This window comes from Papio anubis, chromosome 1, assembly GCF_008728515.1.
Source record: "Papio anubis isolate 15944 chromosome 1, Panubis1.0, whole genome shotgun sequence".
Classification (NCBI taxonomy): domain Eukaryota; kingdom Metazoa; phylum Chordata; class Mammalia; order Primates; family Cercopithecidae; genus Papio; species Papio anubis.
In genome coordinates, this window is record NC_044976.1 from 190,065,168 (window position 1) to 190,082,415 (window position 17,248).

The 17,248-nt window shown below is 43.8% G+C and overlaps 1 protein-coding gene across 2 annotated transcripts in view; it reads right to left on the reverse strand.

The window, feature by feature from the left end:
• The window catches only part of EEF1AKNMT (eEF1A lysine and N-terminal methyltransferase), a 41,580-nt gene extending 32,007 nt beyond the window's left edge, over window positions 1-9,573 (reverse strand). Inside the window, exons 1-5 of one of the 2 annotated variants that reach the window (XM_021934078.2) lie at window positions 8,948-9,573; window positions 6,592-7,351; window positions 4,991-5,190; window positions 3,134-3,329; window positions 444-608 (exon numbers count right to left, since the gene is read on the reverse strand). In XM_021934078.2, coding sequence (XP_021789770.2) covers window positions 444-608; window positions 3,134-3,329; window positions 4,991-5,190; window positions 6,592-7,351; window positions 8,948-9,100 — 1,474 coding nt within the window. In that variant the 5' untranslated portion in view covers window positions 9,101-9,573. The remainder of the gene's footprint in view (window positions 1-443; window positions 609-3,133; window positions 3,330-4,990; window positions 5,191-6,591; window positions 7,352-8,947) is intronic. The other variant, XM_003893563.5, reaches the window with a different exon arrangement.
• Window positions 9,574-17,248: the final 7,675 nt, after the last annotated feature.

A 17,248-nucleotide genomic window follows, 5' to 3' on the forward strand; every position in this document is an offset into this window, starting at 1 on the left:
CTAATGCAGTCAGATCCAAACCTGCTATTAGTAATAAGGCTATGACTGCATTAACTACAATATGAATCTTTTTAGAAAGTAGAACTTCAAGATACAATTGCATCTTATGTTCAAGTGATGCATTATAGAAAAGCTGAACAATTAAACTCTGTGTATTTTTACATGTCTCACTGAATACACGATATACCTTAATTTTAAAAAGAAATGAACAGAAAAAATGCCATTTAGACCCTAACATATTTCAATACAATTTCAATATAACAGGTTGAGTTTGAGGCAACAGTTAATTAGACTGCTCATTAACTTTTAACATGGTTGAGATGAAGAAAGATACACTGTCAGCTTATAATCGCTGTTCTTCAACTACAATGCAGGTGACACCAATTGTTTAGGTCTGTAATCTTTATGCTCCCTTCTGTGGAAGGCAGTGACATCTCTCTCACCTAGGAGTAGCTCTGGGTTTCTCAGCAGGGCAAGGCCAGCGATCATGGCTTTGTGGTGTTCACAACACAGGTAACTCTTATCAATGGACTGTCCTGGGGCTGCAGGGAAGTCCTCCGCATCAGCAGGCCGCTGCTTCTTCCTGTCCTTTTTCCGCTTCTTCTGGGCTAAACAAGAGATATGAAGTTCCATGCTTAGTACACTAGTCCTCAGGAAGCAAGGGTTACCAGCAGCAGTGTGCTCCAGATGGCTTGAATAGACTCAAAAGACCTAATCGTTAAAATTTTGCAAACTGGTTGACATCATGTTGATAGCCTGAAACTGGCCATAGTGAAATCATTTAGACGTTTGTCCCCTACAAACCTCATGCTGAAATGTGATCCCCAATGTCACAGCCACCATGCTGGTCATGAGGGCAGATCCCTCATGAATGGCTGGGTGCCTTCCCCATGGTATTGAGTGAGTTCTCACTCTAGAGCTGTTGTTGAAAAAAGCCTGTCATCTCTCTTGCTATGTGATGTGCCTGCTCTCCCTTCACCTTCTGTGATAATTGCAAGCTTCCTGAAGCCTCACCAGAAGCAGATGTTGGTACCATGCTTCTTGTACAGTCTGCAGAACCATAAGCCAAAATAAACTTTTTTTCTTTATAAACTACCCAGTCTCAGGTATTCCTTTATAAGCAACGTAAAACAAACAAACACAGTGGTGGTATTTATACTAGAGAACCGATAAACACTATAAATCAGGATGTGCCCCCCCACCCTGCCCCACAAAGAGACAGCTGTTAAACATTTAACATATACAATGGATGCAAGGAAGCTGGAAAAGGAAATGACAAATGCACACTCAAAAACCTGGGAAAACTCAACTGAGGAGCCCTGGTACCTCCCCTCTGAGAAATGTAAGGCCACTAACAGGAGAAAAGATTACTCATAAAGTCTTTTAAAGAAAGGTAAAGTTACTAATCACCTCCTATGTGCCAATTACTATACCGTAACTTTTATTCTTTTCGCTCTTCTAACAACCTTATCATTCCAATTCTTGGCACATGAACACACTGAGCCACTGAAGTGTTAAGTAAATAGGGAATCGGCAGATGGTAGAGACAGGAGTTGAACCTCGGACTGCCTGTCTCCATCACCTATCATCTTTCTGCTATGCCACACAGGTAGCACTACCAACCTCTGCTGAAGAAGAAAATCACAAGTATTCAAAAAGAAATAAATCCGAAAAAGCCACTCCCATTTCCCTCTCCCCACTCCCTTCACTGCTCCAGGGTATCATACTAAACAGATGGCTGTGTCTTCATAGGGATCAGCTGCATTCCCCAGCAGCAAAAGGTATTGATGAGTGGGGTCGGGGTGCTTTTCAGAAATTAAATCACTTTTTAATATGCTCTCCTTCTTGCTTACCAATACTCCCATGAGAGGGAACATTCTTTCCATGAGAACAAAGTGCTACCAAGAAGTCAAGGAACATGACAATGGTGAAAAAACCTGAAACCCAAACTGAAAGGGGCACAATGTCCTTTTAAGCAATTTTACTGAGATTTTAGTGAGATGAAACTGGACCAACCTGTAGCCAGAGTGACCAAATAATAGGGCAGAAACCCAACAATCTTGGGTGCTCTTGGCCAGGGAAAACTCCTGAAGAAAAAAACCATTTCGCTGGGTAACTTGATCCTAGTTCAGAGCAAGTCCACGACTTCAAGCGTCTGAATTCTCTGTCTCCACCCTCCTCCCAGATGGCCTTGCTATGAGGGCAGGCAAGCCAGGCAAAGGGAACAACTGGGAATCAGGAGAGCCATTTCAGCTTCCATCCCTGAATCTCTGTGCCTCAGACAGGGAAAATGCACTAGAGACGGAGAGGTGAGGGGCGTTCACTTTTCACTCTCTACATTTGACTTTTGAAGTGATTTCAATGAGCAAGTATCACCTTTAAAACACAAACTAACACAGCCTGTGAGAAACACAGGTAAAAACAAACTATTGATTCCCCATCAGGGGGAGTTTCTGAGTGACAGCTGGGAGACCACTTAAAGGGATCCTAGAGGAGATGGTTTAGATCTACACTGTCCAATACTAGCCACTAGCCCCCTGTGTCTGTTGAAATGTAAATGTAAATTAATTAGAATTAAAGAAAATAAAAATTCAGTTCCTCAGTTACACTAGCCACATTCCAAACGCTCAGCACTACATAAGGTTAGTCACGACCACATTAGAAACTCAGGTACTAAACATCTCCTTCATCACAGACAGTTCTACTGAACAGTGCTATACTAGATGGCCTCTAAGTCACCCGCCAACTCCAAAACCCTCTGAAACAGGTGAGTCACACGATGGAGGGCAGGGCTCACCTGCAACTTCCATGGTTCTGGCTCACCTCACAGACGCCTACTGAAACAATACACAGATGTACATGGAGCACCTGCAAAACAGATGCCTTTAAACTGAAGACATTAAGGCGATTATCACATGTATTTGGCTTCACTACCCACGCCCCTTATCACTTCAGAGCCAGACTCTGCTCAAGAACAGAATGTACTCTGCTTATCGCTGCTCACACCCTAAGAGTCCAGATGGTTAAGAATTCACAGACACCCAGGTCCGTTCTACATCTCGGCCAAGCTCCCAGGAAATGTAGTCCATGCCACGGCGACCTGGGTCCCACCACGGCGCCTATGACACCTCACCTTTGTAAGACACATCCTTCAGCAACCTGGCTTCTGACTGCACCACATTCCTGTTGCTAAGGAAAATCAGTCGCCGGAAGTATCGCTTGTCATCCCCTTGCACGTCCTCGATGACATAGTTACCGCTCAAGGCACTGCAGTCTTGGTGCTGAACAGTCCGGACCCCAATGTCCCCACCCACAGACAGAAAAGGCACCTGAAGGTACAACCAGAGATGTGGTCAAAACAGTAGTTCATTTAAGAAATAAGAGAAATTATAACCCCTTCCCCTTTGTGTGTATATATCCCTATACCATGGTTCTAAACAACAACTACTCCAAAGATTTGCCATTCTATGAAAGCACTTTTCTGGAGCCTTTGAACCGATCTAAGAGGTTTAACTCATCTTTTGAAAATCAGCTGAACACATAAATATCTTCCAAACAACTAGTGAGATGCAGTTGATTCCCCCCAAGTTCTTTTAGGGGTTTCTCATCAGTAAACCCTAAAAGAACTCTCAATAGTCCAGAATAACACAAGCTAAAGGGAACCCTCAGAAAGAGGCTGTGATTATGAGAAGGAATCTACACAAGAATAAAGATAACAAAATCCATGGGGGAAACAACCACTCCAAATCTAGAGAAATTTTCCTTTCCCCTAATTATTCTCATCTATTTTTCCCCCATTTTTCCAAACCTTAGGAGAAAAATATACTTTCCCCCTAAACTTTCCCACTCCTTCCCCCTATCTTTATATCTATTTCTTTTTTTAAAGACCTATAAGACTATTTAATAATCACCAGTATCTCCTGACCCTGCAGACTCAGGCACTGGTGAGAGGTCACAAATGAAGCTCCCCAGAGGATCTGGGCTTCCCTGAAATAGGGGTCACCAACCCCAAAGTTGGCCAGGAAGAATCAAACACACATTCTTCTGTAAACACAAGTCAGCCTAGTGGACAGAACCACAGGCCAGGCACCCAGAAGCCTAGGTTCTTTTTTTCAGAACTGTTACAATTTGCACCAAGCCTCTAGATACCTTTGCTTTCCCACCTATCAAGAAGGATCAAAGCTTGGGCAACACAGGGAGACCCTGTCTCTAAAAAAAACGTAAAAAAACTAGCCAGGTATGGTGGTTTGCACCTATAGTCCCAGTTACTACCAGAGGCTGAGGTGGGAGGATGGTCTGAACCCAGGAGGTTGAGGCTGAGGCTGCAGTGAGCCGTGATCACATCACTGAACTCCAGTCCAGCCTGGGCAACAGAGCAAGACCCTATCTCAAAAAAGAAAAAAAAGGATCAACTCCTCAACATGAAGTTCTTGCAGTAAAACCACTTGTTCATTACCCATGGTGACCAGGATGGCACAGTTGGTGTTAACTGATAATACCATATCACCATTTAGGCAAAAACCTTCAGTTTCCTTCCCAGTAAAACACCTGACCAGCAACATGAATACCTGGGTAACCGTGCTGAGCTGTTTTGGCCCTTTCCCATCTATACCCTCAGATAATGATAGTTCTAAGAAGCAAAATGACCAAGAAAATCCAGCTCAAAAAGTGTGAAAGAAGAAACCCACAGTCAGAGCAACTCAAATTAAGAAGAACTGGAGCCCGCAATGTGTAGAGCATTTCCGTCCTGCCATGTCTATCGAGTCTGAGAGGCTCCCCTAGACACAGACCCTACTGTACTCACTTTCCTCTCATTGCCTGGGGCAAAGGACAGGGTTTCCCTGCCATGTAACCCTTAGCTGCTGATACCCATCCAGGATTAGATGAGAGTCACAGACTCTAGTCCTAGATCCTGACAAGGCTCCCTCTGCCTCCCTGGCTGCTAACATGACCTCAGAGACCCATGAAAGCTGTACGAAAGCTGTGTTACCTGCTGCTGGGCGGGCATCCCAGCTGGGGCCAGCTCCATGACTCTAGCCGACAGCTCAGCTTGGATGTGGTCCATGCTTTCATACTGCTGACCTCGGTGAAGGGCCACTGTAATCAGTCTCCTGAAGCCAGCACTGGCCGCCAGCTGTTTCCGGCCCTCATCCATGCCAAAGAGCCACTCAGTCTCCCGGCCCTGGGGGACTAGAAAAAAGAACTTGGTTACAGGGAGTCCTGGAAAGAGTGTTCAAGCCCACAACCAATATGGCCCAAATGGAAGGGAGCCAGTCCCTGTCCAAGACCAGCATCTTCCCCAACTGTGACCCACTGAGGAGCTAACGACTCTCTAGTTCACAACACCTAGGGCAAAGCAGCCCATCAGACAAGACGCAGGACCAAGGGTGGAGAAGAAGTGTGGGCATGTCTGTAGGGGAAGGAGGCAGGCACCTACCACAAGAAAAACAGCAATAATGCCAACACAAATAAGTCATGCCAGGCATGACTCCAAGCTGTTGACAAATACATATTAATGGAATCCTCCAACAGCCCAAGCTGCAGGTAGTAGTATTATCCCCATTTTTACAAATGAGGAAATTGAGAAACAGAAGTTACACTATTTGCCCAACTTCACACAATAAGTAAATGGTGAAGCTGAGACTCAAACCCAGGCAGTCTAGCCCCAGACTCTACCCACGCTTGTATTCACTACACTATTTATTTCCACACATGGATGGATAGAATTACAGAATACTTGAAAAACTGGTTCAGTCACCAGGAAACAAACTACCATAACACCAAGACCATAAACACTTTGCATTTGTCTAGAATGTTCTACTTTTGAAAGCATTTCCTCCTGCTATCTTTTTTATACTTTTTAAGGTAAATCTGGTATCACTTACTGCTTTCAATAGTAATCGTTAATATTTACACAGCACTTCCAAGGCCAGGTACCATTTCTAAGAGCTTTTATACTTCTCACAACTATACCAGAGTTACACTCCCACTTTATAGGTGACAAAACCAAGGCAGAGAAAGAAAAGTAACCTGTCTAATGTGATACCATCAGGAAATGACTGAGCCAAAACTGAAACCCAAACAGTCTGGTTCCAGAACTCACTTTTTTAGCTGCTATCCTATGCTGCCTCTCTAAATTTTGCAGACAAGCACAGCAACTTTCCCAGGTCCTGCAGCTCACAGGATACAGCTGGGACTAGAACCTATGTCTTAGACTTGCTAGTCCAGCATTGCTTCCATTAGTCCATGCTACCAAGTAACTAGCATCTCTATGTCATATGTGACCTCCTAAATGTATCTCTATTCTCTCTCCCCTACCAACCCCATTCTCACAATTCATCAAGCCTTTGCAATGGCAAATGAGAAGGAATAGGTCTCAATTCGCAGTAGGTTGCTAGAGAGCTATTACTCTCCTTTCATCATGCCTTGGGTGGTCTAGTCCTCTGTAAGTACAAACCCCTGCAAGATAAAAACAGTCAAGAATCCCACCAAAGCCCCAGCCCAGCCTCAGCCCCAGCCCCAGCCCCAGCCCAAGCCCCAGCCCCTGTAAGCCAGCCCCTCCAGGGAAGAGAGGGAGCAATCCCAACTCACTGATGAAAATCGCAAAATGATTGTCCCGCGATGGTTTCACAGTGGGGCTGTCCACCACGTGGAGGGTGTAGCGTGGCTCCCCCGTGTCCCCATCGCACAAGTCCAGAGACACACTCCCCAGCTTGGCCTTGCGGCGCAGCTGGCTGCACAGCCAGGCATACTGCTGCCGCTCCCGCACCGCCTCGGCCAGCCGCTCGGCACTCTCCAGCCGCACAGGCTTGCCCTGCTCCTGAGCACACAGCTCAAAGATCTGAAGGGCAGAGCCAGGGACTGGCCTGAACTTGGTCATGATGAAGGCAAAGACAGGCAAGGAGAACTGAGGCTCTGCTTCCAACACCTGGTCCTGGCTGTTGGCCACTTGGTGCACCCTCACCATCCACCCCTCCCGGGAGAAGTGGCCCACTGCTTTCTTCAGGATGTGAGCCTGAGCCAAGGAGATGCAGAGATAGCGACCGCCCACCTGCAGGACACGGCCAACCTCAGCCAGCATCCTGTCCACCTGTTGCAGGGTCTTCTCTTCCTCATCTGTCAGGACAGCATCCAGGGTGCCCTTGTCCAACACCACCTGGAACGAGGCATCAGGAAACTCCATCTGTGTCATGTCCATCTTCAAGAACCTCATCTGGGGCCGTCGCGTGGCATTGCATTCCTTCATTTGCTTGATGACAACCTCACTGATGTCGATGTTCACTATATCCCGATAGCCCACATCATACAGTTGCTCACTCAGTTCTGAGTTGCCACACCCAATCACCAGCACCTGGAGAAAAAGTTCGCAGACAAGAGGGAGGTAATCAAAGCAAAGGACTGTGCTTCAGGTACTTCAAGGAATCAAGTCTCACCTTGGCTGAGGCACATTTGCAGAAGGTGGAGATGCTACTAACAGGGAAACAGCAACATTGCAGAGCTGATTCTAGACTCTATCTTGAAACACCACATATATACTCGCTAGTGAAAACCACATTCAGCTACAATACAAGTTATATAAGAATGGGCTTTGTGTTGCAGAAACAAATTAATCATAATTGTTCTTTTCTCAAAAACATGCACTTATTACTTGGGAATTAATAGGAAGTCAGAGAATCCAAATATAGAGTTATAGTTGAAATCCTAGGCCGGGAATAACCCTATTTCCTCAATCTACTCATGCCTTTGGCTCCATTAGACAATAAAGTACACTTTGTGAGGATTCAAATCTTACTTCCATCACAGATTCCATCTCACAATATTCAGCTATTTTCTGAAGCCAAACTTAAAATTCAGATTGTTGTCTCCCTCTCCAGGGAGCAATCTTTCAAACTTAGAAATTCTGATATTGCCATCTCTGGAAAAGCATGGTACAAAGAGATGTGCATATGCTTTGGAGCCAGACAGGCCTGAGTTTAAATCCCCACATGACCACTTGGGCATGATCTTGGGCAAAAAAAAAAAAGTGGCTCTCAAGGCCTCAGTTTCCTCATCTGTAAAATGCATCCAGGGCCACTCACCTGAGTTTATGATGAGAATTGAAAGACTGCACATGCATATACACGGCACACAATAAAGGTCTGGCACATAAAGCTTACCCACAAGTGTTAGTTTTCTACCTTTCCTCCTTCCCAACCTCCAGTACAATCCCACCTATTACCAAACCCATTGTTGTACTTATCACGTTTCACTTCTGGAACATGTGCAGGGTTTATGTCTTAATGCTCTTATAGCTTAAGGACTGGGCACAGTCCCTGAAACTCGGGGAGCACTGAACAACTATTTGAAAAACAAATTCATGCACAAAGTCACACCTGCCGCAGGTTGCACAGGAATGCACAGTGACAGAAGATTGGAAGTCACTCTTCAAGTAGGGTCATTAATCCAAGAATGAGTTGGGGTGGGAGGTTTATTACCTGCAAACCTTTAAAAAAATTTTGAGACAGCGTCTCACTCTGTCACCCAGGTTGGAGTGCAGTGGAGTGATCATGGCTCACTGCAGCCTCAACCTCCTGGGCTCAAGCGATCCTCCCACCTAAGCCTCCCGAGTAGCTGGAACTACAGATGCGCGCCACCACGCCCAGCTATTTTTTTCATTTTTTGTAGAGACGAGGTCTCATTATGTTACCCCGGCTGGTCTCGAACTCCTGGGTTCAAGCGATCCTCCCACCTCGCTCTCCCAAAGTGTTGGGATTACAGGCGTGAGCCACCACGCCCAGGCTGAAAGAGTATTTTAGTTTGTCTTTTAGCAGGGACAATTCAGGAAATGCTGAAATATGCGTCCAGCTAGGGTCCTCCCGCCCGTCACTGTCCACCAAGTGCAAGACTCCTGTTACTAGTTCCCACCTTCCGGAGCACGTACGAAGGGCTGACAGGCCGCGCTCCTCACCTTTTCCCTGGGCTTGATGTATTTGTGTAGCACCCCGCACAGTTCCAGGTAGGTTCCATACCACTCGAAAGCTTTCTTTCCTCGCTGCTGGAAGAACTTCTCCCAGTAGTCAACGGAGCCAAACTCCTTGGAACTTTTAGGTAAGAGGTTCATGTTCCTACCGCCGGAGCTGCGTTTTCAAGACTCCTCTACTCCCTGTGAGATACCATCTGAGGAGCTTGCCCACCACACGCAGGCTCCGGGACACTGCAGTGGCAATTCTTTCCACGGAAAAACAGCCACATTGATTTGTTCCCCCTGGATGACCCTTACACAACAAACGCACGGGCCACTGAATCTCACACACGCTCGCCCCCTCCTCCGCGCCTGCTGTCCTTGCCCCACGTGAAGAGTCCCTCACGCTTTTCCCGAGCTAGATTTCCGAGCCCAGCAACCATATCCGGGTGCGAGACCTCGTGATTCGTCGGCCGGCCCAGCCCATCCCAGCTAGTCGTTGGTCGCTGCTTTGCATTTCTATCACCTCATTGGCTGAGACGTGCTCGCCTTTCTCCCGAGGCTCGGTCGCAGGCATCTAAACGCTTTTTAGACGTGAGACCGGCCGACCATTCACGGGACGGGGCGGGACCGCGGGCCGCACTTGTGGCGGAAGAGGCCGGGCCTCTGTGAGAACTAGGTCACGTCCGGGTGCCGAGGGAGCGGTGCTGTGCTAGGGCTGGGCCTTCCCTCTAGGCGGGGCGGAGAGCCCGCTTCCTTCCCGGGCTCGGCGTCCGCTTTGTCTTGGAGCCGGCTTAATCCACTGACTGCGATCGTGCGCCACACAGGGGCGGAGCGCGGCAGACGGGAGCGTACTGATAACGGAAGATGAAAAGAAAACCCTATGCAGATCGGAGAGAAGTGAGGCAGGAAATGAGTAAAGCCAGTCTGTCGTAAAAACGCTGCACATTCTAACCTTGTCAGCTTCTGCGCACCACCAGTCCCCGCCTTATTTTGCCACCTCTGCACCAAAATACAGGATTCTGCTATCAAAAGTGTAATAACGTGAAAATTCAGGACGAAAAAGTAACAACTAGGAATTCAGAGGTGCCTCCCCTCCTTCTTCCTTCTTCCTTCTCCCCTCAAAGCACAACATGCAAAACTCTAGCCTTTCATTTTGATAATTGGCCTCCTTGTTATTCTGACGTTACCTATAACTGCTTATTTTATTGTTTGATAAACATACTGTGCTTTCACATGCTCATGCTAATACCCTGAGGAAGCTTCTGTGAAGGGCACTTTTTTTTCAGACAGGGTCTCACTCTCGCCCAGACTGCAGGGCGGTGATGCAGTCATGGCTCACTGCAGTCTCCACCTCCCAGGGTTCGGGGGATCCTCCCACCTCAGCCTCCGAAGTAGCTGGGAATACAGGTGCACACCACTACACGTGGCTAATTTTTTTTTTTTTTTTTTTTTTTTTTTTGTAGAAATGGAGTTTCTTCATGTTGTCCAGGCTGGTCTCAAACTCAAGTGATCATCTCGCCTCAGCCTACCAAAGTGCTGGCATGACTGGTGTGAGCCCAGGCACTATTTGAAAATGACCAAACATGTGTATCATTGCGCCTTTCACACCATGATAAATTGCAGGAGAAATATACAGATTGAGGAGAGCAGATAGGCTTGGAATTGAGCATGTGTACTGTGGGCTGTTATAGCACAGGTAGATAGCCAGGTAGACTGTTAATAGTTAAGTAGATTAGATTGGACTTAAACATTGGTTTTAAAAAGTGATTCTCAAACTGGCATGCATCAGAATCACCTGGAGGACTTGTTAAAACACAGAATTCCCCCAGTCACATCCCAGTTCCGAGTCGTTAGTTCAGTGGTGAGGCCCAAGGATTTGTGTTTCTAACAAGTTCCCACAATGCTGATGATGTTGGTCCCGGAACCACACTTAGAACCACTGTTTTAAAATACAAATAAGAGATAAGTCAAAATGGATATGGTTCCAAATTCGCTATTTTCAATGGTAAATCTAAAAGCTTTCTACAAGTAACATAAGAGAAAATCTGTTTTCATGCTCCCCTTGCTGAGTTCACATTGTTCCTTTCTACCCAAGATAAAGAGAAGGAGTCCTTGAAGTAGCTTCAGCTACTACACCATGCAAGGTTCCGAATGGGTGTAATGTGGGTTCTTTAGGAAGCACTTATTGAGAGCAGAGGACATCACTTGGTACTGAATGTGCTACACAATTCCAAAGAAGCAAAACACCATGGCAGCCAGGCGCGGTGGTTCACGCCTGTAATCCCACCACTTTGGTAGGCCGAGGCGGGCTGATCACTTGAGATCAGGAGTTTGAGATCAACCTGACTAACATGGTGAAACCATGTCTCTAATAAAAATACAAAAATTAGCCGGGTGTAGTTATGTGTGCCTGTAGTCCCAGCTACTCAGGAGGCTGAGGCAGGAGAATCGCTTGAACCCAGGAGGCAGAGGTTGCAGTGAGCCAAGAGATCGCGCCACCGCACTCCATCCTGGCCAACAGAGGGAGACTCCGTCTCAAAAACAACAACAAAAACAAACAAATCCATAGCAGCTGCTCTGTGCTCCCCCAAAGCTTTATTCAATTCAATTCAACAAATATTTTAATTGTCTAATAGGAGCCAATCACTGTGGTAGAAGCTAAGGATGCAATGGTAAGCATGTTAATCACGTGGAGGACACATTAAACAATTACAAAAATAACCTATAATGGGGGTTATTAGTGCTGTGAAGGAGAACCATACCAGTCCATAATAGTATATCTTTGTGACCTCTACTGATCTAGGGGATGACCAGAGAAGGCTTCCCTGAGGAAGGGACAAAAATACTATATAATCTGACTGCTTAATATCAGCATGACATAGGTGAAAAAACAAAAATCATGGTTCACCCTCTAGAGCCTTTACAAGAACTTTTGGCTGCTGCTTTTCCCTCTGTCTCTATTGTCTGTTCTGTTAAGGTCATGTTATTAGAAAAGACAAAGTTATTTCTATCACAGCCCAGGCTCCTGATGCTCTAAAAGTATGATTACTGTTTGCAATGTTTTTCAGACCAAGAGGATAAGTAACTTACCTTTTTCCATCGGTGCCTGCCTCCCTTCTGTGAGCCTAAAAAAGTGATAACAACCAGAACATTTTAAGCTAAAACATACTAGAGATTTTCTAAAATTGTAAGATTAACACAGAAATATTTTAGATATATTGTAACATTAGACCCTAGCATTAACCTTTCAAAATACTTATTTGAAGTTTATTTCTCTCAAGGTTTAACTATGAAATATAATTGATAGGTATGTGTTATCATTATTATACTTAATATTTAAGCCAATAAGATGTTAAAATGCTTTGTGTTTTATTAGGATCCCCAGAGTGGTTACCAATATGATTTAAAATGCAAGCTAATTTTAGATAAAGCCATTCAGTATTGTGGAGTTTTTTCCTAAAAATATAAATCCAGACCTCTGGATATATAATTTACAGTCAAACTTACTTAATTGAAACATACTCATTATTGTGGTAATAATATTCAGTTGATTGTTACTACGATTAATTGTAAAATTTAAAAAGAGGAAATAAAAAGCATCTCTTGACAATTTGGGAGGCAGAGGATGAGAGAGGCAAAATAATGCTCCCCCAAAAATGTCTACCTCCTAATCCCCAGAACCGAAACTGTGAAGGTAACAGGTTACAAGGCAAAGAAGAATTAAGATTGTAGATGCCATTAAGGATGCTAATCAGCTGAAGTAGCAAAACTATCTAACTGAGCTCAATGTAATCACAAGAGTCCTTTTTTATTTTCTTTTTTTTTAAGATGGGGTCTTACTCTGTTGCCCAGTCTGGAGTGCAGTGGCACAATCTTGGCTCACTGCAACCTCCGCCTCCCAGGTTCAAGCAATTCTCCTGCCTCAGCCTCCTGAGTAGCTGGGGATTACAGGCGTCCACACGCCCAGCTAATTTTTGTATTTTTAGAAGAGACGAGGTCTCACCATGTTGGCCAGGCTGGGCAACAAGGTCCTTTAAAGTGGAAGAGGGAGAGACAGAAGGGCTTGGCCCAATGTTTCTGGCTTTGAAGGAAGGCAGCCATGAACCAAGGAAAGGGGGTGGCCTCTAGAACCTGGAAAAGGAAAAGAAATGGTTTCTCCTGTAGAGCCTCCAGAAGAAATACGGCCCTGTTGACACCTTGATTTTAATTTATTGAGACTTGTCAGACTTCTGACTGATCCAACTGTAAGATAATAAATTTGTATTGCGTATGGCACTAGTGGTTGGTTATTTGTTACAGTAGTGATAGGAAACTAATACAGAACATAAACAGGAGAGAGAAAGAGAGAGAGAGAATGTGCGGTTGGGGCAGAAGGTCACAGTGGGGAAAAAGCAGCAGAAGATACAACTAGAGGCTGAGGTAAAGGGCAGGTTTTGAGGAGTCTTCTATTCCACATCTTTAGCTTCAGCCTGTTGGGCCACAGGAAATAACAGAGAACCAGGGTCATGACAGAAAGACCTGATCTGAGAGATGTTCTCAGGAAAGACTGAGGCGCTTGATGACTGATTGAATAGGGGGAATAAAAGACTGAGGGACTCGTAAGTGACTCCTACATTGGCCTCTGGATGACTGAAGAAATAGTCTGTAGAAAGAAACAGGGAAGGAGAAAGGGGTATTATTTGTAGAACTGTTACTTGAAAAGAATTTAGAGGTTATCACTCCAGTAAAAACCAGAGCCAGAGCTAAAAGCCAGTCTCCCCACCCTGCTGTGCCTAGCCCAGGGCTCATACCCTTCTCACTTCCTGCCAGTGGTATCCAGTTGGAGTTGGTAGATCCAAGGCATGAAAATGTTTCATGAGTGGGATATAAAATTGAGTAAAGGGAATGTCTCTTTGGTGTACAGGGAGTGGCTCATACAATGCTGGAAACTATTTCAAATTGGAAATCATCTTAGCCAATGGGTTTGTTTTCCACATTTGAAAAGTTTAAAAATGAATGTTCTCCTGTGTCTTGGGATAATAGAAGGCAGACATAATAACATCCTAGGGTAACATTATACCATTTTATTAGCTGAGTGTCAACACTTTTCTTGATGGTATTTTTGACCTGAAAAGTGACTATCAAGCTGATACTGGATTCCTAAGATTGGGTTGATGATAATAGCTACTTATTTATTTATTTGTTTAAGACAGGGTCTCACCCTATCACCCAGGCTGGAGTGCAGTGGTGCAATCACAGCTTACTGCAGCCTCGACTTCCTGGGCTCAAGCGAGCCTTCCACCTCAGTCTCCCAAGTAGCTGGGACTACAGGTACGAGCCTCCATGCCTGGCTAGTTTAAATATATATATATTTTTGTAGAGACAGGGTCTCCCTATGTTGCCCAGGCTGTTCTCAAACTCCTGGCTTCAAGGGATCCTCTCACCTGTCTCTCAAAGTGCTAGGATTACAGGTGTAAGCCACCATGCCCAGTGCACAATAGTATTTTTTAGTTTGTATAGCATTTGTGATTGGCCAAGACTTTTTCTCATACATTACTTTGAGTCCATGGGAAGGAGGTTCAGAGCTACAGAGTTAATTTTCACATTGGCAGAGAATCCCTTTGGGAGAATGTGCCAGCCTTGTACAAGATTAACAAATTAGTTTCAACATAGATGATTACACACTGCTTTCTAAAATATATATGTAAATATATATATATACCTATACATATGTAATTAAGGCAAAATTCCAATTGATTAAAAATAAGTGAAAAAAAGTTATACATGACTGAGCAAATTCAGCCATGACTGCCTCTGGGTATTATATTTGATTTCCATGATTTTCTTTGTGCAGTAGTTTCCTACTCTGTCACTAAGGACATCTGTTGATGGATTGGTTTCCTCATATGCATGGACTGCAAGGCATTAATATAGGGCATATTATACATGGCAAGTTGTTTGCCTTTGGGGCCAGTAGGCAATAACATTTTGAAAGCTGGAAGTCTGGGGAGATGAAGGAATGATGCCAAGGTTAACAGGCTGTGCCTGAATACACTTGACCACTATATGAGGGGGCTCACAAGGCCTCCTTTTGACTGTCTTTTGTTTTCTACAGCCTGGATACTGGGAAAAACCACAAGGGTAAGCTATTAGACTGTTTTCTTCCTAATTTTATTCCAAACTTCAGTTTCTTTGCAGGAAAAGAAAAACTTGAAAAACATTTTTGTTTTTCTCCTACACTCTAGCACTTGGGTGCCTAACCCATGACCATTTGACGTATCCCATTTTTATAGATGATCTCTGTCCTCAGCCCATAACAACATTTTTCCACCACTAAGGGAACAGATTTTAAAACAGCATTTAATAAATAAAATTCACTTGAGTACTCCACCCAGAGTATTTTTTAACGTTCAGATCCAGAGTCCTCAAATAAACTAGAAGAACAAAATTCCCTTTAGTCCAACAAAAAAAATTATAGTATGTAATACTTCTCTAAAACTAAAACTGTTTTCTTGCCATGGGGCTGCAAGAATGACCTTTTCCTAAGAAGAATCACACATTATGGTGCCAAAACATCTTACTGTTCTTAATTCATCTCATCTTTAAATAGTATATCTTCATCCTCATTGCTGACATAGAAAAAATTTTCCAAATATGTCAAAATTTCATCCAAGCAGCAGTTCTGATGTTTTTCATTTTTTTAATTTTTAAAACATTTTAAACAGTTCATCATGTAAGCTCTGGTGTTTGAAGACTCAAAAGAGAAATGTCCTCAGAGAATATGGTATATTTCTGAAGAGAGCTGACAGAAGAGGGAACCCTTAGCTAGAAACTATATAGCAGAAGTTAAGCTTGGGATTTGGAATCAGAATGATCTTGACAGGAGCCACCATGCTGGGCTGATTTTAAAACAGGATATTTTTGAACTGAGATACGCTTCACATAAAATTTACCATTTAAAAGTGTACACTGGGCAAGCATGGTGACTCACACCTGTAATCCCAGAACTTTGGGAATCTGAAGCAGGAGGATCACTTGAAGCCAGGAGTTCAAGACCAGCCTGGGCAACATAGGGTGACCCTGTCTCTACAAAACAATTTAAAAATTAGCAGGGCACGATGGTGTATGCATATGATCCCAGCTACTTGGGAAGTTGAGGTGGGAGAATCACTAGAGCCTGGGGCTGGCAGGGTTAGGGGTGGGAGTGGTTCAAAACTACAGTGAGCTGTGATTGTACTACTACACTCCAGCTTGGGTGACAGAGTGAGACCCTGTCTCAAAACATAAAAATTTAAAATGTATACACTTCCGTATTTTTTAGTACATTCACAATGCTGTGCAATCATTACCACTGTCTAATTCCAGAACATTTCCATCATCCCTACCTCTTAGCAATTAGTCCTATTTTCCCCTCCTTCCCCTCGAAACCACTTACCTATTTTCTGTCTTTAATAGATGTGCCTATTCTGGATGTTTGACATAAATAGAATTATATATTATGTGGTCTTTTGTGTCTGACTTCTTCCACTTAGTATACTGTTTTCAAGGTTCATCTTTGTCATAGCATATAACAGTATATATATATTCCATTTTATGACTGATAATATTCCATTGTGTAGATAAATGTGGTACATCTATTTATCCATGGAGGGAGTTTGGGTTGTTTCCACTATTTGGCTATTATGAATAATCTTGCTATGAACATTAGTGTACAAGAATTTATGTGAAAAATGTGTTTTTAGTTATTTAGAATATAAAGGAGTAGAACTGCCAGATCACGTGGTAATTTTATGTTTAACTTTTTGAGGAACACAATGATCATTTAAAAGTATAAATCTGTCCATGTCACTCTCCAGTGGCTTCCCAATGCATTGAGAAAGAAATCTAGAATCTTAGCATACCCTTTCATGATCCAACCTTATCTTCTATCATTCTCTTTGTTCACCAAGCTCCAGACACACTCACCTGCCCCTTCCTTCTCAAAAATGCCAATTCCCTTGGTGTTGGGGAAACTGGATATCTATATGCAAAAGAATGAAGTTGGACCCTTACCCAACACCATATACAAAAACTAAAAATGGATAAGACTGTAAAACTTCTAGAGGAAAACTTAGGGGGAAAGCTTCAAAACATTAGATTTGGTAGTAACTTTTTGGTTATGACACCAAAAGCATAGGTAACAAAAGCAAAAATATACAAATGGGACTACATTAAACTTAAAATCTCCTGTGCATCAAAGGAAACAATCAGAGAGTGAAAAGGCAACCTATGTGATGGAAGAAAATACTTACAAATCATATATCTGATAAGTTGTTAATATCTAGA